This window comes from Schistocerca cancellata, chromosome 1 (assembly GCF_023864275.1).
Source record: "Schistocerca cancellata isolate TAMUIC-IGC-003103 chromosome 1, iqSchCanc2.1, whole genome shotgun sequence".
Classification (NCBI taxonomy): Eukaryota; Metazoa; Arthropoda; class Insecta; order Orthoptera; family Acrididae; genus Schistocerca; species Schistocerca cancellata.
In genome coordinates, this window is record NC_064626.1 from 223,336,718 (window position 1) to 223,362,283 (window position 25,566).

General features: G+C 39.1%; 1 protein-coding gene across 1 annotated transcript in view; it reads left to right on the top strand.

Annotated features, from left to right (window-relative positions):
- LOC126169612 (Fanconi anemia group I protein-like) overlaps window positions 1–25,566 on the top strand; it is a 277,334-nt gene that overhangs the window by 229,420 nt on the left and 22,348 nt on the right. Inside the window, exons 20-23 of the mRNA XM_049920656.1 lie at window positions 2,107–2,290; window positions 2,393–2,609; window positions 6,761–6,833; window positions 14,292–14,447. Coding sequence (XP_049776613.1) covers window positions 2,107–2,290; window positions 2,393–2,609; window positions 6,761–6,833; window positions 14,292–14,447 — 630 coding nt within the window. The remainder of the gene's footprint in view (window positions 1–2,106; window positions 2,291–2,392; window positions 2,610–6,760; window positions 6,834–14,291; window positions 14,448–25,566) is intronic.

Genomic DNA, 25,566 nt, shown 5'->3' on the forward strand with positions numbered 1-25,566 from the left:
CATTTCCAGATAAATTATATGAAGAGTGGTTATTAGGATAGTCTTTTATGTTTTAATAGCTGGGATTCCCAGTGTCTTGTCTGATGCAACATGTTAATGATTTTTTTGTACAATATGAAACTCCCTTCTGGACCACAGACAGAAATGCAAAGTCTGTGAGGATATTATTATTATTATTATTATTATTATTATTTCTTTCCTTTCTCAGACGTTATGTCTGGTTAAAAATGGAAAGTGATGCGGACCTTGATCAAGTGTTACTTCCTTTTAACTGTACGGTGTATGTTACATTGCATTTAGGAACTTTCGGGTAATTGAACATGTATCAATAATTACAGATTCCTGTAGTTTTATATATACATTTGGATGTAGCTGTATTGCGTTGATGTACTGGTTGATATTGTGTGGTATGACTCCTGTAGTTGATAGTATAATTGGTATAATGTCAACTTTATCCTGATGCCACATGTCCTTGACTTCCTCAGCCAGTTGGATGTATTTTTCAATTTTTTCTCCTGTTTTCTTCTGTATATTTGTTGTATTGGGTATGGATATTTCAATTAGTTGTGTTAATTTCTTCTTTTTATTGGTGAGTATGATGTCAGGTTTGTTATGTGGTGTTGTTTTATCTGTTATAATGGTTCTGTTCCAGTTTATTATTATTATTATTATTATTATTGTGACAGTTTTCCAGAATTCACTCTTATTAATAACCACCAAAAACTGTGGATTTAATAAATGAATTGGTATGTGGAAGTAAGAATCTCAAGGTTCTTGAAGGGGCTCCTGCAAGGTATTTGGTTATAGACTTAAGACTATATTCTTCCTGCTCACAACTGCAAAACAAATCCTTTTTTAGCTTAGCTGCATTGCCCCAGAAGATCGTGCCATATGAGAGTATTGAATGAAAGTGTGCAAAGTACACTAACAATTCAGTATGCAGTTCATCAATGTAAGAGAATTTCTAAGTCCAGAGCAAAGAGAGCTGAGTCTTGTGGTGGAAAACCACCTATTGATGCACAAAAATTAAAAGAATAACTCTTCAATAGTTTTAAAGCTACTACTGCAACTGTATGAGAATTTTCCATTGGGTCTAATTGCAGCAGTACATGTTTCCTTACAACTGTATGTTCAATGTTGCAATGCATTGGAAATCACATACCTTTATAAGCAAACAGTGTTAAATTTAGCTTCATAATACACCATTCAGTTTTCTGAATGGAGACGAAGATATAAACAGTTCTTTATGTAGTCTCTCTGGTACACAAAAAAGAGGAGCAGTAAAAAAAATAATGAGTAACGGGTTTCATGCAACTGCCAGAGATGCAAGCCAGTCACTGTGGGTGACCTATGACACAACAGTTGGATAAATTTTTTATTTACAGTGCTCATTTCTGATACACCAAAAATTAATGGAACTAGTGTTGTTAATTCTGTATCTATTTTATTTCATCTTTTGTAGCTAAGTTTTTAGAGAGAAACTTACTGTAATATTAACAACAATATGAAAAGGACAGATTGCCCCTCGCCACACAGCAGTGGTGTTGATTGACTTAGAAAGAGAGAGCGCGCGCGCACACACACACACACACACACACACACACACACACACACACACACACACACACACAGGGATGAGGGAAGATCTAGGTGCTGCTGATGGGAGCATGCAAGTGGTCAGGAGATGGCAGTAGGCTGCTAAGTACAGCATTAGAAGGCTGTGCCGAGGGCTGCAAAGGCGAGAGGAGAGGAGGAGGAAGGACTATGTATGTGGCATGAACGAGTGTGTGTAGGGTAGTGTTGTAATGGGAGTAGGGAATGGGGTAGTGACAGGTGGAGAGGACATGGAGTAGCATAGGTTGAGGCCAGGACTGTTACACGAACAAAGGATATGTTGTAAGGAACACCCCCCATATGTGCAGTTCAGAAAATCTTATTTTGATGGGGAAAAATAAATAATATGTTGAGTTTTTATTAAATGTGCCTGTCTGCCATTCAACACTTCCTCTACTTGGTAAATAGCAGTGTATCCTTTTTGTATTGTTATGCCATCCAGGATTTTCCATTGTTTTTATTTAATAATATATCTTTATCTTCTTTAATTAGGCAACTGCTGGGAAAGACAAATTCACTCGATTTGGTGTTTTGACTGATAATTCCAAAGATGCTGCTCTCATTGCTTTTTGTAATGTGCTGCGCATTAGCCTTTCTGATATTAACTGGGTTGTTGAAAGGCTGCAGTCAGAATACACAGCACGCGCATATTCTTCAGAGTATAGTATTGAATCACGTAAGTATAAATATCTTTATTTTGTGCTCAGAAACAGAAACATTATATAAATACATATAGTTTTATGAGGAATCTAACTCTAGTATTTTTGTTTGCACATAGGCCAAGAATTTTTAAAAAGCAAAGAACGTGATGTCTGCTGCCATGTAAGTCATTATGTTACTGTTATTAATAACCTCACAAAAATGGCAGTACCAGCTGGAAATTCAAGTGCAACATTATTTAGGCTGCTGACTTCTCTGTACACAACTCTTATAACATTGACAAAATATTTTTGCATAAGATCATCAAAGCTGGATCCAGCATTTCAGACAGCAAGGTAAGTTGTTGTTTCTTTTCCTCCTCAACTAATAACTTCAGCAATTTATTGTCTCTCTAAAATATAATTTTTTACATTATTGCCATTAAAAAAGGCTGTTTTACATATTTCACATAGTGTAGCTATAAATACCTCCATACTGCCTTAAGGGGGGTAGAATGTCAAATGGGCCGTCTTGGAGCAGGAGAGACACCACAGGACATTTTAATTTCCACTGTCCATACTTTACGAATAAATTCATAAAACTGTGTCAGCATGACCAGGAAGGATTCAGGATTCACAATCATAGCAGTGGAAGTTCAAAAACATAACAAAATAAATTTTTTTTACATGTGAAAGTTCATCATTTTTTCACTTCTATTGGCTGCGTTTGTTGCTATAGGTACACGTTTCTTCATAAGTAAGAGAGATTCTTTGATGAATTTTGCACAGCATACAAACCATACTTACAGGTGTATGAAACTCTAGAAATTATTTAATTTATGAAAAAATGAATGTGCTGTTATATTTTAAACTTCATGTTTAGAAAAAACTCAAATTTTGTGGTTAATCATTTCAATTTTTACCACAGTTTTAAATAGATTTGAAAAATTCTAGAATTTCATACACGTGTAAGTATGGTTTGTAAGCTGTGCAAAATTCATTGAAGAATCTCCCTTACTTATGAAGAAAAGTGTACCTATAGCAACAAATGCAGCCAATGGTAAGTGAAAAAAAAGGTGAAATACAAATGTCAAAAAAAAAAAAAAAAAATTATTTTCTTATATTTTTGAACTTCCACCAGTATAAGTGTAAATCCTGAATCTTTTCTGGTCATTCTGACAAAGTTTTATGAATTTATTTTTAAAAGTATAGACAGTGGAAATTAAAATGTTCTGTGGTGTCCCTCCTGCTCCAAGTCGTCCCGTTTGACATCCTACCTCCTTAATACAACACTTAGCCTGGTGGTCGGCGGCGGCGGCATCGGGTGGGGACAACACTGCCGTACTTCCTTGCCATATTGTCAGTTCTTCTTCATTGCTTATTGGCATCAGTGATTATTAATTCTCAAATGTCATTTCTTGATCAAGTTCAATATTCTCTTGAGTTTCAGAAGTGGATGACCCTTCTGGCTGGTAGTACTTGTCTATATTCATCACAGATTGAGGAAGAATGCAGACCAGTTTTTCCAGTTCCTTATACATAGCCTAAGTAGCGAACATTAACAGTCAGCAGTGTTGCACATTGTGTATATAATATAATGTACCATTACCTCTACCACACGAACAGTGTCTGCAGGAAAACTTATCTACTTAGCTCATTTTTATTTTCTGATGTCTGGTGCCATTACATCCTGTGATCTTCCTGAAAATTATGAATTCAGTAAAGAGGGAGAAGAAGTAAAAATTTGTATTTATGCGCTGAGTTGTGTAGGCATGTTGTAATATTTACATGAAATGCAGCCAGGTGGTCAGCTGGTTTGGACGATTGTAACTTGCCACAGTCCTGCAAACTGTTGGAACAGACTATATGTTAGGAAAAGCTTGGAGTTCACATTCTGTAAGTCTCTCTTCAGTTTTGGAAGCCACACACACACACACACACACACACACACACACACACACACACACACACACGGCCACGGCCACGGCCACTGTCTGCAGACAATAAGGCCCGACTGCAACTGTGTCTGAGAGGTGATAGGTGTAGCATCAGGAGGTTGTGCTGGGGGAAGGGGAAGGGCGAAAGGAAGAGGAGAGAAGCAGGGAAGGGGAAAGGACAATGCAGATGCATCAACAGGATAGAAGGCATATTTAGTACTGGAAGAGAAAGAAGGGAGTGGTGTAGACAGGTGGAGGACAGGGCCTACTGAAAGCTTGAGGCCTGGGTTGACAAGAACAAAGGATATGTCACAAGGACAGTTCCCACCTGCACAATTCAGCAATTCTATATTCTTCTACCCCCCTCCCTCCCCCCACTGTGCCTCCTATCTGCAACTCAATACTCACTTCATGTGATGTGTAACAATCTTATCCTTTCCATATTATTGTTGGTTGGTAATGTGGTGGACTGAAGACATTCTATTTTAGGAGAATAAAATTACATCTACTTAAGTTCTTGTTACCTCCTAGAGTGGTCATAAGAAGTGCAATACATATTTAAACACTTTTCTGCAAAGTGAATCAGAACTAAATTCTGCTAAAATTGTTTGTACATATTTTAATTAGTCACAGGTATCCACTAATAAAAAATCATTAGAATCCTTGCAGTGGTAAAACTTATTACACAAGGTTTTGTTTCTATCATTCCATGTATGATTTCTGGACTATTGGCTGAATGTTGCCTCGTGGGAATGTGTAAATTTCATTGTCTACGTCTGATGAAAGACTTAGCCCATAAGCTGAAAATTTCTATCATTCTTTTTCATTGTACCTGCCTGCGACTCAGTGCCCCCTCTACATGGTAACATCCTAACCTTTCCTTATGTAATTATTGCATCATGGACCAACCAACCAATAATCAAACACTGTGCAGATAATCCCATACTGGCAGTCTGTCTGTATTGTCAACACTGAGTATCGGATTGTCATACATATTCCACAAACAGTGTCAGTTTTTCCCCCTTATATTATATCTATGTTCAAACTTTGAAAATGTAAACAAAAGACTTGAGTTTGAATGAAAAGTTACTAACGAGTTGCTCTAAAAGACTGTCCATTATACAGTTCCCATGTGATAAAATGAAAACACCAGAGGTATGATAATGAAATCTTTACGCTGAAGAGGAAACCAAGAACAGAGTGGATAAATTGAACTCTTCCATGTGTGATGTAAGCCTTACCAATAAGTTCATGACTGTATGCTTTCTGTTAACACCAGAAGTTATAAATAGTATTAGTACCATTAATCCAGAACTGATTGCATGTATAATACTCCATGCAGGAGTTGCAGCACACGAACCAAGCTGCATGACACTGAATACATTCTGACAATTCAAGTAATCCAAAACATGACAGTGGTAGTCTACAGAAGAATGTATGTGCATCAAGTGGAATGGGAAATCAGGTCACACAATGTAGCTGTCTGATGAATGACAGTGCGTTTGATGTGGTGTAATGTCAAACAAGTAATAGGCTGAAAATACACACAGTTAATTGCAGGAAAAGAAAAATGCATTTGAAAAGCTATATGATTATGAGAATGAATTGCTGTTTGTTACTTTATATTCAGGAGATGAAATATTTAGTTCTGCCAATGGATACGTATAAAAGTAAACGTGTGTATTGGCAGTACTAAGTGTTACACACATGTACTTCAAAATAAACTAGGCTTTCTTACATTTTTGTTTGGGGTATATAGTTCTAGAAATAAAATAAAAATAGTTCCAAAAATGGCAAAGGCTTTTGTGAGGTTTCGCTTGACCATAAAGCAAATGCCAGGACTGTAAACTATATGCATAAACTAAAGTATAAACAAGACAGAGTCTGTCAGATAGTTCTAGACAATTCTGAGTTAGCTTCTGCCCATACCCACACAGTGTGGTAGAAATTAAGATTAGGTCTTTATCATTCATGAGACTATAATGCTCCACTCATAAAGCAACTAACTGAGATGAAATGAAACTGAATGGCTTTGTGTGTGTGTGTGTGTGTGTGTGTGTGTGTGTGTGTGTGTGTGTGTGTACACACTTGCCCAAAATAGGATTCGTGCTGCAAAAGCTAGTGAAGATTCCAATATTGTTTGTGTGTCAGTCAACATGTCAATGTCGCTGCTATTTGGTGTGTTGTTACCTTTACTCTTAAATAATTTATGTTCTACCAGAACTTTCCATTGCTGTAAAACTCCATGTGTCTTCATGACTGTCCAGGAGTGAGAATATTTTATAATCATTATCGTAATTCTAAACTCTGATACAAATTTCACAAAAATGTATTCAAGTATAGTGTGTAGTAATTCTGATGTGTGTACAGAAATTTATGAATCCAGAATTTGGATGTTTGACTTTTGCTGTATATCTGTAGAATGGATACTGTAACTCAATAATTAGTTTTATCTTTCATTCCCAATTTACTTTGGTAAGTTACTATTAACAATTTGTTTGATGATGTTATGTACAGTTGAAGATATGAAACAACTATATTTTAAAATTCTTTCTTTCTGAATATTTCCAGATTCACTCAAGTAATTACTTTGGCAGGCAGGCATTTAGCCAGAAACTACGACGCCCTTATATCACATGTTGAGGTAATGTCAAATTTAATTTTGTTGTATTTTGAGCTTCTGAAGCATCGATTATTCATACTTAAAGAGCATAAATTAAGAAATTAAATGTAGTATCAAAGTATAAATATCCAATACCATTGAAGAATAAACAGAAAGAAAATTGTAAGTTATCAGAGAACTCAGTGAAATCGCAAAATGAGGTAGTGACATGAATACAGCATGTACCAGGCTTAAATTTATTTTTGCCTTTCCACATATTCCCCCAATAAATTTAAGCACTTCTCCTGCTGCATTTGACAAAACCGAAAAAAAAAGGGCCGCTGTCATCTCCAGCAAGTAACATCTCAGACTACATCTTCACTGTCTTCAAAGTGCTGCACAGTCAGATGGTTTTTAAGATGGTGAAACAGATGAAAATCACTGGCAGCTAAAACGAAACTGAACAGTGTATTTTCCAAGCAGTCCCAATTAAATTTTTGCAATAACCTATGTGTTTGTCATCCATAAGAATCACACCCACTGCCAGTTGTCCAGAGTGATGCAGTAATCTGAATCAATAACAGCTTCACCTTCAGACTGGAATTTTAGCAACAATACACTCTCCTTGTCTCAAAATACAGCCATCTTAATCTTGTGGAACCATCTTCAATTTACTTTTTTCATGTGGAGAAGGTAAGCTTCCATTCCTTGGAGATTTGCTTTAACACAGATTGATAATGGTGAACCTATGACTCATCCACTGTAAAGGACTGCATTAAGAAACCCTCCCCTTTTTTAATGTAATCCATGAGGTACTGCATGCATAGGCCCAGTCAGTTCTAGTTGTGTTCTGTAGTCAACCAGTGGTGAATTCAATGTTCACAAACTTTATGAAAATTCAATTGCTGGCGGCAATTTATGTTGTGCATTGTGCCTTGGGGACCATGTGCCATGTCATCTATTGTCACACAATAACCTTTGTGAATCATTTCTTCCACGTGTTATAATGAGGCATCACTGGAAAAACCCTCTGATTATCCAGGGCTCATTCCTTGTTTGTGATACTTTCTTGGCTTTTGTTGACTTCCTGTATCCAGCTGAATAACACGTTTCCAGTAAATACAGTTCTCACCATATGTGAGATGCATTTCACAATGAACTTTGTAGACAATCCCTCGGCCCATAAAAATCACAAAACTTAACACTGTTCCATTCAGGTAAACACCTGTAGCACACATGCCATCTTGCAATGATAGCTGTTTACTAAATGTTTGTTGGGGAATACTCTTTATCTTTGCTGAATTTTGTTTTGTGGACATTAGCCCATGGACCAAGGGATATTCTGTGACTGAAGTTTCATCTGCTGGAGAGAACATCAGTCTAATGCCCAGAAAACAGAATACACTGCAAATTCAAATACCTGCCTTGTAGCCTACTGCAATACTGTGTATCGACTATCGCTTAATTGGCATGCTGCCACCTTCTAGAAACTCATGGATGTAAAATTTAGTCATGCAGTGCTCTGGCATTTGTGACTTATCATATTTACCTGAGTATAAGATGACCCTGAATATAAAATGAACCTTCTCTCTCTCTCTCTCTCTCTCTCTCTCTCTCTCCCTCTCCCTCTCCCCCCCCCCCCCCCCCCCCCTTGAGAAAACTTTGTTTTTAACTTATCTGACTAATCAAAATTACAAACTGTTTTATTGATGTAAAGTATCTGCCAAAAACTTAACATTATACCTATCCTATACTTAAGCCGTTCATTGAATGTCTTTATTTTAATAATACTTGGAGAAATAAAATCCTGTAGTCTGTGGCATCACTGTATCACTGTTTTTAGTCATCATCACCATCCTAGTAACACAGTTGTGAAATTTATATCTTTGTTGTCACAAATATTTTGCTGTTGCTTCCAAATATTGTGCTATTTATGAGGTAATCTTTACAGTGAGACCTGGGAACACAGATCTTTCTTTCTGAATACATATCAGATTTTGGTTCTGTACTGACATGAGAATGTTACAGTGTCTCTTTCTTCCAAAAATACCACCTGCCCACGCTCTTTCATTGGCTTTGTAGAACCAGCTTTGTAGAACCAGCTGGGCGGTGGGGGAATGAAATGAAACATCAAAGATTGATAGGCTACGTGATGTTGTAGCCGTGACTACAAAATCGAGTCAAATTTACAAACAACTTGGCAGTATGAGCCCACTTATCACTACAACATTTCACCATCTCTGTCCTGGATGGATGCACTGATTTGGTTGGGAAGGGTGTCATAAAGCCTTTCTATCCTCTCCTGCAGCAAGCTTGCCCATAAATGTTGTAACTGCTCCTGGATACTGGCAATATGAGTTGATACCTGAACTGTCATACACATGTTCTATTGGATACAGATCTGGGATTCTTGCTGGCCATGGGAGTAATTCAACACTACACACACAGTTCATAGAAGTATGATACGTAATCAGCATGGTTTCAGAAAACATTGTTCTTGTGCAACGCAGCTAGCTCTTTATTCGCACGAAGTAATGGCCGCTATCGACAGGGGATCTCAAGTTGATTCCGTATTTCTAGATTTCCGGAAAGTTTTTGACACCGTTCCTCACAAGCGACTTCTAATCAAGCTGTGGGCCTATGGGGTATCGTCTCAGTTGTGCGACTGGATTCGTGATTTCCTGTCAGGAAGGTCGCAGTTCGTAGTAATAGACGGCAAATCATCGAGTAAAACTGAAGTGATATCTGGTGTCCCCCAGGGAAGCGTCCTGGGATCTCTGCTGTTCCTGATCTATATAAATGACCTGGGTGACAATCTGAGCAGTTCTCTTAGGTTGTTAGCAGATGATGCTGTAATTTACTGTCTAGTAAGGTCATCCGAAGACCAGTATCAGTTGCAAAGCGATTTAGAAAAGATTGCTGTATGGTGTGGCAGGTGGCAGTTGATGCTAAATAACGAAAAGTGAGAGGTGATCCACATGAGTTCCAAAAGAAATCCGTTGGAATTCGATTACTCGATAAATAGTTGAATTTACAGCCTTGAGAATTGTACTAAGTACCTGGGTGTTAAAATTACGAACAACTTTAGTTGGAAAGACCACATAGATAATATTGTGGGGAAGGGGAGCCAAAGGTTGCGTTTCATTGGCAGGACACTTAGAAGATGCAACAAGTCCACTAAAGAGACAGCTTACACTGCACTCGTTCGTCTTCTATTAGAATATTGCTGCGCGGTGTGGGATCCTTACCAGGTGGGATTGATGGAGGACATCGAAAGGGTGCAAAAAAGGGCAGCTCGTTTTGTATTATCACGCAATAGGGGAGAGAGTGTGGCAGATATGATACGCGAATTGGAATGTAAGTCGTTACAGCAAAGATGTTTTTCGTGGCGGCGAGATCTATTTACGAAATTTCAGTCACCAACTTTCTCTTCCGAATGCGAAAATATTTTGTTGCGCCCAACCTACATAGGTAGGAATGATCATCAAAATAAAATAAGAGAAATCAGAGCTCGAACAGAAAGGTTTAGGTGTTCGTTTTTCCCACGCGCTGTTCGGGAGTGGAATGGTAGAGAGATAGTATGATTGTGGTTCGATGAACCCTCTGCCAAGCACTTAAATGTGAATTGCAGAGTAGTCATGTAGATGTAGATGTAGATGTATGTGCCGTGTGTGTACGAGCATTGTCCTGTCATAAAATGGCACCCTAATGATGCTGCAGGAGAGGTAACATCTGAGGGCATTCGATGCCCATGGTGTACTACTGCGCTGTCAGAGTTCCTTAATTTGTTACCAGCTGTAACGTAAATTCATACCTGATAGTTCCTTATGCTGTGATGCTAGGAGTAACACTGCTGCACCTCTCAAAAACATTGGAAGAATGGGACCTCTCCCCATTTTTGCCACTGTATTCACCGATGATGGTCATCTGGGGTGGTACAAAAACTGCAGCTCATCACTGATCAGAATGTGACACAATTCATTAGCTTCCAGCTCTCTACAGCTGAATTGGCAGAAATTGTACAACTTTGGATTAACACTGTAACCAACCTTAAAAATTAAGTTTGTAGAGCAGTAGCAGCTTTAGCATCATTATTGTAGCTCATGTCTTGTTTTTTGTGTCACATTTCAAATGTTCTTTGTGATGGTATTCTGTTAGCATTGATTTGTCTCCTGGACTAAAGTCTAGATTGGCAGTCATAGTGATTTGTCTCTTAAGGCTCAAAGGTTGACAGCACGTCTGTTATGCGTAATTAATGGGATGATAGCTTCACGTAGTAGATTTTGCGTCTGTTGGATGTGAGAATGTGACAGCACTGCAAGTGGCTGCAATTTGTCAGGCTTTGGCTGTAAATGTAAGTTGACCCCTACATTAGTCTATTAGACAATTGTAAAAATGTTTACCTCGGCACCAATAGTGTAATCAGCAAATTGTAAGTTGACCCTGTATTTCCTGAATGACAAATTTGGGTAGAAAGCTTGTATTATAATTGGGAATATACAGCAACTGAAGAAGCATTGGCTCTGGTTTTGATTTTATGTAAAATATTGCTGGTTGAAAATGTCTGAAGCTCAGCTGTGGTTTATTCTTCTCAAGGATATAAAAAAATGAGGATAAAAGAACATAGTGCTAGAGCCATTATTGTCTTATTTTCAGATCTCACTCCATGTAGAAATTTTGATACAGAAATAGAAATCTGTATTTAGTGATTGTGGTAAGCCCAATCCCAATGTAAATATATTTTCTACACTGAATCCGCGTTTTCCTTAAGACACTTGAAGGTTGATTCATATAAGAATGAGAGGTTTCTGATGAATGTTTGATAACATTTCTTTGAAGTACTAACGTTTAATAGTTTAAATGGTACTTATTCTGTTATAACACTGCAAGAGAAATGACGGGTCACATTTATAGACAACACCACACGGATAAAATTAAATTGAAATGAGGAAACATTAACTCCTCTAGATTCAGTACAACTCCTCTCGTTCAGTACTTTGCTGTCTCCTGTTCTTGGTCAACATAATGATCATAGTTGATGTTAAGAGTCATTAAAATTATGATTTTTCCAGTGATATAAGCAGATTAATTTCAAATGTAATGTTTTGTATGCCAAAATCAGCCATGGCAATTGCGGTACATGGTTATGACTGATTCTGGAGAAATACTTTAGTTTCTAATCTAGAATACCAATGCCGTGTGCTTCTGAATATGCAATGTTGACCTGCAGATTCAAATTGTTCTTATTAATGGTTACGCATTCCTTTATTCACAAGATTTTCTGTATGTTATTAAATCATATGGAACAAGTGTGTGTGTGTGCGCGTGTGTGTGCGTGCGTGCGTGCGTGCGTGTGTGTGTGTGTGTGTGTGTGTGTGTGTGTGTGTGCGCGTGTGTGTGCGTGTGTCTCTTTTCCCAAAGCATTTGTTAAAGGTGTAGCTGAGTTGTTCCATCCAGGGGTGGTATAATGGTTAGTGAATGAAGAGCAGGGAAGGTACAAGTAGAAGATAGGCTTGTGGACCATATGCTGAATGTCTTAACCAGATATTCAGCATATCATTGTTTCCATGTGAAGCACCCACAGACCATTGCTGCAGCGACACTGCTGGTCATTAAATTTGGAATAACATGAAGCGGACATACACTAAACATTAATTGGGCATGAAGTTTGGATACACAACAGACATAGTAGGTAGAAGTAACTCCATCTACATTCTGTATATAAAGTAAAATTACGCAGAAGGTTTCTCATTCAGAAATCTTATTTGAATGTTCTTTATTTGTGAGAAAATCGTGTTACATTTCTTGTAAGAAAGAGAAATATCTACCAGCACATTGGAATTCAGTAATTTCAGAATAGTAGCCTATCGGGACTGCAGATTTTGTTCCATGATCAATCAAAATACAATGGCTGTCTTACGAATACAGGATGAGGGGCTTCTGGATCTCGACAGCCCCATACAAAAAGTGCATGAGAATATAGATATAATGTTCACTTTGGTGTGCATGATTTTCACTTACCTTGAGTTAGGAAACAGGCTTATTTGCAACAAGACAGTCATCCACATGAAAGTGCGATAGACCCGATAGTGTGTGGAGTGCCATGGACTATCAGCATTAATGCAGCTTTCATCAGAGAGAGGTGCACCTACAGTAGTGCACCCAATGGCAACATTGGTCACAAGACTGGCGCCATGGAGAGCTAACAGTGCCAGATTGCTTTCATCATCGTCATACTGGTTCAGTTTCTGGTATGGGTGCTATGCGTTGCTGTTGGATACACAACTTAATCACTTCTAGGTCATATAGCTGGTAACTTGGGCAACAGAAATTACAATTTTTATGTGTTAAAACCAGGGACTGTGTCCTACATCCAAGCACTTTGATTTATGAACTCTAGGTTAAGAATTAAAGCGACATGATGTGTGTACCCGTATCTGTCATTCAGGCTCAGTTCAACTTTATGCGTAACTGGGTTAGAGCCATTATAGCTGCTGGTAGTTGCAGCCCTGTCTACTAAATTTTGCACCTTGTGTACTCTTTGATTACCTACACATTTAATTATGCATTATTCCTAAATATTATGTATGTACAATAAACAAAATTTCATTATTTGCTGTCCTTCCTGGCAGTGCAGTTTTAATGGCCAGACATTCATTAACAAAAAACTGCTCTCTCTTTGTCTTTATTATTTATTTCTTGTTTAAGAATTCATCATACCTTACTTGCTTTATTCTTGGAGTGTTTAGATTTTGGCCATAGTGAATGTTTTTTGCTCTTTCTGGTGAGACACAATATGAATTTGCTTTGCTGTTAATAATACTTTTTCAACTACTGATCTTCTAAACTAAAAAGAGCTTTCTCCTTGTGATAAAAGTAGAAGATATTTTTCTTGGGCACTATCTCATATTTTCTTCTTTCTTTTGTTCCATCTTACCCTCATCTCCTTTACAGTAAATGAGATTCAGAGTGCTGTTAGATATATTTTTAATGGAAATTAAATGCCAATGTGTCTGTTGGCAGTACTATACATACCATGTACTGAAGCTAAGTTCTGGTCAGCAGTTCTGCCGCATAATTTACACACACACACACACACACACACACACACACACACACACACAGACACTACATGTTGTGATTATTTTTTAAGTAACAGACCTAAATATCTTACAGTGTTAATTTGTAGAAAAGGGTCACTACACAAGCGTATTGTTTATCAAATGCTACATTAAAATGCAAAGTACCTAAGTCTTTAGATAAAGTAAAAGTAATTTGAGATTGTGATAGACGTGTTAAATCATAGGCTGTATACATTAAATGTCTACATTTTTTCCACAAACAATCTTCCTCAGATCGTGTCCTCTTCTTTTTCTGCCCACCCACTCAACATCATTTCTCTGTTTCCAAAAGCTTAAATCATTTCCTGCATGCTGCATACTGATTATGTTTATACTTCTGGCAATATTATCTGCATAAAATATCTGTTTTTTTTTGCAGGAAATGGAAGGAGAAGAAGGAGGAAAGAAAACCAAAAAGGCTAACAACTTTGCACTTAAATCCAAGGTTTTAAAAGGGGCTAAATCCAGGACGAGTTTACTGTTTGAGAGAGAGCAGTTTGAACAACTAATAATAAAGCTCTCCTCAAAAACTAAGGTAAATACTTTGCATTGGTCATTTGCACATTTTAATCCTTCAAATAAAAAAGGAGCAAATTGTGATAGCAGAAGTATAATCAAACTGATGAAAACTCTCCTGTCTTAACCGTTTCGATCTACAAAATTTGAATTTAGAGTGAAAGTCCTAAAATTCCACCTCGCCCCATTTTTTTCTAAAATAAAGGGACACCATCAAATTGCAGCCCTTCTATTTTACTATATTTTGAAACTTTACACGATCTACTCCCTGTTTTTTTTTTTTAAGAGCTTGGAATCTCATACTCACTTAATCATACTGTATTTGTAAAGGGGGGTAAAATCTACTTGTGATTTGCTTCAAAATACAGGGTGTACATAAAGTCCGGGAACATTTTCAATTATTTATTGCACAGGAAATAAACATTGTACAGGTGTCAGACATATTGCATTTTGAAGAGAAGCTCTGAAAGTTTTTGTTACAAACATTCAATCTGTGAACCATGAGTGACCTGGCAGACGTCAATACGGCAATCGAATTCTTGCCGTACCCGTCCCAGCATGGCATTGTCGACCGTGGCAGTCGCGTCCAGTATTCTCTCCCGGAGCTCTGCCACATCATGTGGTAGAGGTGGTATGTACACCAGATCTTTAATTAACTCCACAGAAAAAAGTCATACAGAGTGAGATCTGGCAATCGGGAGGCCATTTCATAAAACAGCTGTCCCCCTTCTGTAACATGGCATACACAGAGTACGCGAAGGAACTTGCCCCCCTTCTTGCAGCGGTGTACCGTAGGTCTCTAGAAGAGCGTAGCGTTCCAAAGGATTGGAAAAGGGCACAGGTCATCCCCATTTTCAAGAAGGGACGTCGAACAGATGTGCAGAACTATAGACCTATATCTCTAACGTCGATCAGTTGTAGAATTTTGGAACACATATTGTGTTCGAGTATAATGACTTTTCTGGAGACTAGAAATCTACTCTGTAGGAATCAGCATGGGTTTCGAAAAAGACGGTCATGTGAAACCCAGCTCGCGCTATTCGTCCACGAGACTGAGAGGGCCATAGACACGGGTTCCCAGGTAGATGCCGTGTTTCTTGATTTCCGCAAGGCGTTCGATACAGTTCCCCACAGTCGTTTAATGAACAAAGTAAGAGCATATGGACTATCAGACCAATTGTGTGATTGGATTGAGGAGTTCCTAGATAACAGGACGCAGCATGTCATTCTCAATGGAGAGAATTCTTCCGAAGTAAGAGTGATTTCAGGTGTGCCGCAGGGGAGTGTCATAGGACCGTTGCTATTCACAATATACATAAATGACCTGGTGGATGACATCGGAAGTTCACTGAGGCTTTTTGCAGGTGATGCTGTGGTGTATCGAGAGGTTGTAACAATGGAAAATTGTACTGAAATGCAGGAGGATCTGCAGCGAATTGACGCATGGTGCAGGGAATGGCAATTGAATCTCAATGTAGACAAGTGTAATGTGCTGCGAATACACAGAAAGATAGATCCTTTATCATTTAGCTACAAAATAGCAGGTCAGCAACTGGAAGCAGCCAACGGAGAGCAGCGCGCTTCGTTACAGGATCATTTAGTAATCGCGAAAGCGTTACGGAGATGATAGATAAACTCCAGTGGCAGACTCTGCAGGAGAGACGCTCAGTAGCTCGGTACGGGCTTTTGTCAAAGTTTCGAGTACGTACCTTCACCATATCTCGCGAAGAGACCATGAGGATAAAATCAGGGAGATTAGAGCCCACACAGAGGCATACTGACAATCCTTCTTTCCACGAACAATACGAGACTGGAATAGAAGGGAGAACCGATACAGGTACTCAAGGTACCCTCCGCCACACACCGTCAGGTGGCTTGCGGAGTATGGATGTAGATGTAGATGTAGATGGCCAATCTATCGATGCGGCAAAATGGGGTGGAGCCCCATTCTCCTGAAAGATGAAGAGTACGATTGAATTTGAGGCATCAGCCATTGCTGCAACATGTCCAAGTAGGAATATCCAGTGACATGTTCTTGCCAAAGAAGAATGGCCCGTACAGTTTTCGACGTGACAAGGCATAAAAAACATTTATTTTTGGGGAATCACGCTCAAATTCAATGCATTCGTGTGGATGCTTTGTACCCCAGATTCGACAATTATGCCTGCTCACTTTCCAATTAATGTGAAAAGTGGCCTTTTCACTAAAAGTTAAGTGATCAGTGCCATCCTCATCATCATTCAATTGTTGCAACTAAGAACAAAACTCAAAACGCTTGTTTTTGTAGTTGTCATTGAGCTTCTGCACTAGCTCTGATTTGAATGGTTTCATATACAGCTTCTGTCACAGGACTTTCCACACTGTCATTGGAGCCATTTCGAGTTCACGGGATGCACGACACACTGATTTTTTTTGGACTCCTTATGAATGTCTCTCATACACGCTTCACATTCACTTCACTCACATGGGGATGTCCACTTCTCTTTGCCGGGCACAGGCAACCTGTTGTAACGAATTTGTTGTCCCAGTGGTAAATGGCCTTCCTTGTGGGTGGCTTCTTACCAACTTGGTTCTAAATATCCACTGAACACCTGTAGCACACTTGTTTTTGTCAAACTCCAACACACAGAAAGCTCGCTCCACACTTAAAATCACCATGTTTGCGACGAGCGCTGACTATCGGTAAATTACCAAACTGTGGTGGTATACATGGAGGGGGGGGGGGGGGGGAGACCCTCAGGGTTTCTCTTCAAAATGACATATCTATGATATCTGTACAATGTTTGGTTCTTGTGCAATAAATAATTGAAAGTGTTCCCAGACTTTATGTACATCCTGTAGGGCCTCTATCTGACTAGCAGAGAATTATTGTAGTATTGCCCATTACATAAAGTAGTAAACAGTCTTGTCATCAAGACTGCATTGGTCACAGATAGCTGTACTGCAGATGAAGGACACTATACCAAAATCATTGCCAGTCAGTAACATTTTTCTGTTCTTAATTTGTTTGTAACCATATTCTGCATGAGGCTGTGAAGTGCACAATACAAAGTAGGTGCCATTGTACTGTGGTTAGGGCTTCTTCCCATTCCTCTCACAAAGGGAGTGGGAAGAATGATGTTTAAAAGCCTCTCTGTATATTGTCATTATCCTAATTTTGTATTTATGGTTTCTACAGGACCAGTACACAAGGGGCTGCGGTATGGTTGTGAATTCCTCACTCAGTACTAGTTTTTGAAATTTTGTAAGTAGGCTTTCACAAGATACTTAGTTAATTCCTTTGGCCACTGTGATGGAATAGGGTATACAGAGAACTTGCTACCCATCTCTGTCTTGGATTTCTCAAGGTGTGCCTCCGCCATCTCCACTTTGTCTCACATATCTGTTCTTCTGTATGTTCTGTGTCCCCCCTCCCAGAAAGCCTCATTACTCATTTTTTTCTGGACGCTGTAGATGCCTATTTAAGAAGCTCTGTAACTGTGGTGTTATCTCTTTATCTATTTTCCAACTTTCCCTGGCATAAAGAACAGTCTTCACATTTGTATTAAAGGTATGAATTTTAGTTTTGCGTGTGATGTTTTTGTTTCTCCATATTTGTGACAGTTGTTCGAAGACAGCATTTACCTTCTGGATGCAGTTCTTCACATCATCTTCGGCTTCACAACCTGTCACTACATTACCCTGGTAAGGAGTGAACTGACAAACTCCACTTACTGCTCCCCTACAAACAGCAGCACTTCCATATTTCCAGAATTTACTCTCATTTTCTTTGTTTTACCTACATTTATCTTGAAGCCAGAGGTCTCTCTTTTTTAAATGAGTTAATTTAGCTTCCACATCTTTCAGCCTTTGGGCTAGTACAATTGTGTCATCTTGGAAATGCAAATCTTCTACATGTTCATGGATCCCTCATCTCCTGCCTGCTGTGACTCAAAACTGAGTCAAGGACAAGTACAAAAAGCATTGGTGACTCTAATGTGGTCATAAGAGTGCTGATAACATTAACACAACTTCGTTGTGCCCGAAAACTGGCCTGTTCTTTAAACAGTCTATTTTCAGGTGAATCTTTAATCCTATTTAAAATAACTCTGTTGTGGACCTTATTGGGCACTAACAATGTAATATCATGCCAGTTGTGACAATTTGACAAATTTCTCTTTCTGGGAGCTTTACTACCAATCCATTTTTCCACTCCCTTGGTGATTTTTCTTTTAGCCAAATATGCTTCAGCAAGGGGTGGAGCATTTTAACAGTACTTTTGATATTGACTTTCAAGAGCTCTGGTGCTATATTCCCTGGGCGTGGAGCCTTTGCATGTTTGACTTTTCGAAAGCACTCCTAATTTCGTCCATTGAGGGACACTGCAGATTTATATCTAGATCTGCTTCAGCTTCCTTTGGAACAGATCTCACCTGTACCTCTTTGTTGTCTTCATGATTTAACAGCCTAACAGCTCCTTCGAATTCTGCTCCCATCTCTGTAGCTGTGCCTTTTGGACTGTAATCGTCACCCCATCCTTGCTCATACTGATCCTTCATGTCTAAAGTTATTCATGGACAGTTTGGTGATATTGTCAGCACCTTTATACGGGGTGGAGAAAAATTGTCATGAATGCCAATAGGAACCAAAATTACTAATGTTGTGTAAGTCGACAACACACCATTTTTAAACTACAGAAACTTGGTGCCATGTGCTCCGATTGGCTGTTGGATTGGCCTGTTGCCGTTCGTCGGTTGACAGGCAGTGCTATGGTTGCTGGTTCACACATACAAATGTCCCTCGCCCCAGCACTGCCCCAACATGATATGCACACGTGTCGAATAGGTCTTGCTGTTTGTCTCCACCTCATGTCAGAGGCGTTCACATGTAAGTTTAGCTTCGGAACACACGCACACATCACCTGCTATTCAGCCATACAGTAAGCATGGTGGCACAGTACTCATTTGAAGAACAATGAGATACCGTTTTTGTTTACGGACTAGCCAATGGTAATGCGCATGAAGCTCGACAGTTGTATGAGGAATGGTACCCGGCAAGAGGCCACCCACACTCGCATATGTGTACAGCAGTTCACTGGTGGCTTGGCAAAACAGGCTCATTAGTGGGATGTCTCGGTGATGCTGGAAGACCTTGAACACTATGGGATGCTGCATTTGAAGAGATTGTTGTCGAGTGCTTCGAGGAAGCACCTACTACAAGTACTCAAGTGGTTTGACACGACATGGGGGTCACTCATCGGTTAGTGTGGGTGGTTTTCAGGGATGACTGCCAGCGTCCATTTAGTTTCCACCCTGTCCAAGACCTACATCCTGTGGCAAATTATGAACACAGGCTAGGGTTTTGCCAGTGGTTTCTGCAACATGCTGCACGAGATCCTGACTTCCCCGCCATTGTGTTGTTTACCAATGAGTGCACCTCCCATCGAGATGGCCTTTACAACACTTGGAACGTTCATTACTGGAAAAGGGAAAATCCTCAAGCCATGTACGTCCACAGACACAAGGAATGATTTTCGCTCAACATTTTGGCAGGCATTGTGAGTGACCATCTGATTGGGCTGGTCTGTCTATCTCCTCGACTTAACGGGGGAAATTACCTTAACTTTCTGCAAGAAACTCTACCCGGCCTGCTTGAGATGTTCCCCTGGACATACAGCTGCGCATGTGGTTGCAGGATGATGAGGCACCCGCGTATAACAGTCGTGCTGTGTGCGGACATTTAAATGAACTCTTTGACGTCCGGGTAATTCGTAGAGGTATTCGTAGGACATGGCCCCCGCGGTCACCAGACCTCACGCCACTGGATATTCTCCTGTGGGGATTCTTCAGGGTTCTAGTTTACCCACTCAGACGTGAACCACCCGAAACGAAGAGGCATTGGGATCAACATGCCACCAATCGCATCATGGCAATGCCAGGAATGTTTGAAAGAGTTCGACAAAACACTGTTCGACGTTACCAAGCTTGTGTCGCATCAGAGGGTTGCCTGTTTGAGCACCTGCTTTTTAGTAAAAAATGTCCTAGCTACAAAAAAGGGCCTTTTCAGGGCTGACACAATTTGTAAAAGACTTTCTGTATGCAAACTGACAGCTGTTGATGGGTTTGCTACTGGTACGCCTTATCATGAAACTACAATGGATATGTCGGGACCTCGGTGGATTCGCCTGCAGAGTGGAAGGCTGCCATGCTACTACCGAGCGTGCAAGCCGCCCTGGATGCATTGTGATCACTGGCAGGCAAAGCATTCGTGGTCATGCATTGTTCAGAGCATACAGCAACAGAGAAATCGTGCGGCCAATCGGAGCATGTGGTGTAGTTTAAAAATTGTGTGTTGTTGACCTAAACAACATTTATAATTTTGGTTCCTACTAGCATCAGCTATCCAGGGTTAAAATTTCGTAACGCAATTTTTATCCACCCTGTATTCTCCTGTGTTGCTCCCTCTTGTGCTGCGCCGAGTCATCTTTCCATTTCTTTTTATCTCGCCTTATCCCATCCTCACTCTTTCGTTTGCCTCCATGTAGTCTTTATGCATTTTGATCTTTCACACTCATGTCTTACCAAGATTAAACTTTTGTTTCAGTTCTTTCCTGCTCTTAATTTTATTCCACATGTCAACAGAGATACATTCTTTCCTTTAATGTGTCTTAAATCGTACAATGTTCTTTCCAACATCTAGATAATGTCCTAAGGTTTTGACAGTTTGTTCCAGTTGCTTCCTGCATAGTTTTCATCACAGAGGATCTGGAATCTGTTTGGTATTTCAAGGGCAAATCTTTCTTTGCTATGTTTGTTTTTAACCTTACGACATCAGTTACTTTTACTTCTGTGATTGAGCTTTGTTCTACTTGCTACTGTCGTGGTCACTTTAAATGTTCACTCCTCTCTTATTTTTGACATTTAGCAGAGTGAACCGAAACTTATGGCTTATGGTTATTTGGTTGACAGTAGCATGATCTGGTGAGACCCATGTTGTCTTGTGGAGTTGTGGTGTGAAAACATTGTGCCTTCAATGATTAGGCCAGGCTCAATGCACATATCTATCAGCAGTTCACAATTTGCATTTCTGTTCCCAATGCCACGTACACTCAAGATGTATTCATGCTCTTCTCTTCTGAGCCAAATTTTGCATTCAAGTCTCTCATTGAAATTTTTATGTCTCTGTTATTAGTTTGTCTAAGAACTACATTTAATCTGTATAAAATGCATCTTTTAATTCTCCTTCAGCTGCTTTACTATCTGCATAGCAATAAATTACAGTGATATTTCCCACATTTGTTTTAAAGCATGCAGTTACTTGTATTATCCTTTCCGAGACTGGTTTCCACTCCAATAAGCCCCTTTTGCGGGTTTTAGATAGCGAGACGCTTACACCATTCCTATGCGATTAATCTTCACCTGTCTTTCCTACATACGGCAGCACTTCACCATTTTGTGTTTGAACTTCCTCAGATTCTGGCCACCTTATTTTACGAAATCTCAATATGTCCAATCCGTTGTTCTCCAGCTCACCTTTCTTAAACCACCTGTCTCTATCAGTGTTCATCCGTTCCAAAATCCAATAAAGATTTTCCTTTAATGCCAAAGGCTACACCCGTACAATCCATCCAGTTATTTCTCCTTTTAGTTTCTGTGATTTGAATTTTTTGGTGGTGCGATTTATCAACCTAAAGCCTCAAAGTGTCCTGATGGGGATGCCACTTCATGGCGTGGACACCTGGTAAGGTTTTATTTCAGTACCTTACCCCTTAGACAGCTTGTTTTCACCTCAGCTACATAACACTATCCATGCCTCAGATGTAAGCCCTTTGTTTATGATTGTTGTCCTGCTTACTATCTATCTTCCACTGCCCACATTAGGGGACTGTGCCTTCTGTCACACAGCTATGGAAAGGAAATGGAAAGGATAGGGTAGGATACTAGACAGGAAATGATGAGACACGCTTTGTCTGGAGACTCTGTGGAGGCCTGCCAGCTTTGGAGACTCTGCCAGCCATTACACTACCTCTGGTATTTCCTTCCACTCCATGGTATAGCCACCTGCTGCCCAAGCGGGCAATTTTTTGTTAAGGTGGTGTCTTCTGAAGAGACTTTTGCAAGTTAGATGACAGCTTTTCTTTAAGTGTCTGTCTGTTCATGTTTCTCAGTCTGCCATGTTTCTCAGTATTTCCATAGCACTCATCTGCGAGTCAAGCAAATGGTATGGGTTCCATACGCATGAGCAATATTCTACACCTGTTTTGCCAATGACTGAACCTATGTGATGACTGTATTTCATATATCCAAAATTGTTATTCGCAGGTATTATATGTGCTGACAGATTTCAATTGTGACTCTAAATTTGTGTTAGAATACTACATTTTTGCATTTTGTGAAGTGCACAATCTTTCTTTTCGGAACATTGAATTATTATCAAAATCTGACTTTTGCAAAGAGAGGTTACTGCTACTACTATTTTCTACAAAATCAATAATGAAAAAATGATCAGCAAGGGTCTCAACCCACATCCACACCCTGCTGAAGACTCTCAGCTCAAAATAAGTTGCATCCTATCTAGTACAACATCCTCAACTCGGATGCTAATTTTGTTTGATACCCAAGTGATCATACTTAAGTTAATAAGAGTTGCATGACCATCTTCCACAGCAGTTATGTCACAATTATTATTGGTTTTTCACATCTGAAGCTTACTGCAATTTACGAAACGCTTTTAATTAGATGTGTTTTTTTTTTTATTTAAAACTTTGCATTTAATCTATTTTTCTGTCTTAAGTTAACTGTAATTTAAATTAAGTTGTTCACCAGATGGATCTGTCCCTCTTGTTTACATGTTTGAAAGTCCACTGTGTTACCCTTAGTTGTTATCAGAGTTTGGAATTGGGCTGGGGGAAAAAAACCCTGATTGAACAAGTGCTGGAGTGTGGGGCAGGTGAAACTAGAGATCGAGTACCATGAAAACAGTTTTTGTGAAATTTACAAAACTGAAGTGCGAATTATCACCATTGCCACAAAAGAAAAGGCAAATTTTGAAAGGTGAGAAATTGTGAAAGGTAAATCTGCTTCTGTCCCTGTCTCCCTCCCTCCCTTGCCCTTCCCCCATCTCCAGCATCTGCTGAGGGTGCAGGAAAAAGTAATGGACTTCAAAACATGTAAACAAGAGGAAGAGAGACCAGTGACCCTAGAAGATGGTTTATAAATATATGCGAAACGCATCTGGTGAAAGACTGTTAAATTGCAGTAAACGTAAGAAGGTGAGGGGGGGGGGGGGGGGGGGGCAAATGGTGAAGGTTATGTTCTTCACAGTTCATATAGCCCCTACTAAAAAACTACCTCTCTGTTCAAATGTCACACTTGTTCAAGTTGTAAATGTCTGTTGTCGTCAGAAAGTTTTGACAGGTCTACTTCATAAATTTCGTCGTATTCACTTTTGTCTATAAGCTAGCTGCATGTTGGTGTATATCCTTCAAATGTAGTTATCATGCATCAAATAACTGGTTATAAATGAAATTTCCACTGCTCTAGCTTGAACAGTTATGAAGAGAAAAAGTTTTCTTTTCTCAATGCTCACATTGTCAAAAGTAAGAGAAATAATGAGTGATTTCCATTGTTTCAATTTTAGTTGTAATGTATAGTTAGCTTACATGTGTTCTTCATTATTGTAATGCCTGTCACTCTAGCGATGGGCAAGAAATTGTGTATCTCTTACATACCACAGAGATTGAGAAGTCACAGTTTTCACAATAACAGGTGTAGAACCTCTGGCTGTGATTTCTGTCACAACTGGGTCACAAGTAGCAATTTAACATTATAATATTCGGCACTGTATGCCATCTGTTGACTGAGGTTCATACTTCATTGTATGAACTTTGTCTCATGTTATGAATGTATAACTTACCTGTGGGAAAAGGAATGAGCCAAGAAGCTAATTTGCTGAGAGACAATTTTTACACTTGGTATTTTGCCTGGCAGCAGCATTGATGTGTTTGGCTGGAGTGTAATGTGTGACACTGGACACCCCCCAGCCCCCAGAGGTGTAGGTTAGGTTTAAAAATGATAATTCAGTTGAGAGTTGTGAAGCCAATGAATGTGAATTCCAAATGAAGGGGTGGTAACTGACTGACGCAGAGTAGCCTAATATTTACATTCATGCCATAATTAAATGCACTTAATGCATTTTTCATCATAAAAATGGAAACTGCCAGGCAAATTCAGAAAATGTTGATTAGGTAATGAAAAGATGAAAAACTTGTCTGTCTTCCTCCACAAACGAAACTAAATTTGACGTTAACTGTAATAATGTCATCTACAACTTCTGAAAGTAAGACACTGATGTGTTAGAGTACAAATTTTGTGCATTGTCATGGCAGTGTTGAGAAAGACGTCAACTGAAGTGTGGAAATCCCACCATAGTAATAAAGGATTCATGAAATAATTGTGGAAAAACATGAATACTTAACTGCATCTGGCATCTTATTTGGACTGCAATGACCAAAAATTCAATGAAGATGTAAACATATGCAACACCTGAAGAGAAGCTTACAGGCTTTGATGTGCAGCGTGTTTTAAAAACTAAATGAAAATTATTATTTTTGGTGGTGTTATTTAGGAGGTAGAGTACACTCACTGTTGAAATATATGACAATGACAATGGACAAACAAAGAGGTTTTTCATGGAAATGGTTAGGACACAGGCATGGAATTTTTATTGCAGATTTATTAAGGCATATGGACCATAAAAATTACATTGTAGCCTGTAGGAAAATCATATTGATTTGTAGACAGTCCATAAACGACACCATAGGCTGCTATGGACATTGTAAAGCCAGTCTGCCTGACACACATTTTGAATTTCTAGTGACATTGAAAAATAAGTTCATGGAACAGGAATCATTAAATACATAGCAAAAACTTTGAGACTCATTTTCATTGCTTTTGTTTTTTTCATGTATAAGAGAATTTTCTCAGGAAAAATGGAAGGTAAAGATTCAAACGTTTTGGATATGCTGCTTAAATATTGTCAGCATGTAATTTTTACCACAGCGATTTATACTGAGGTATTAAAAACTGCGAGATAGTATAAAAGAAATAGTGACAGTTTCGTAACTTTGAAAAATAGAAGTTCAAAGCTGTTAAATACTG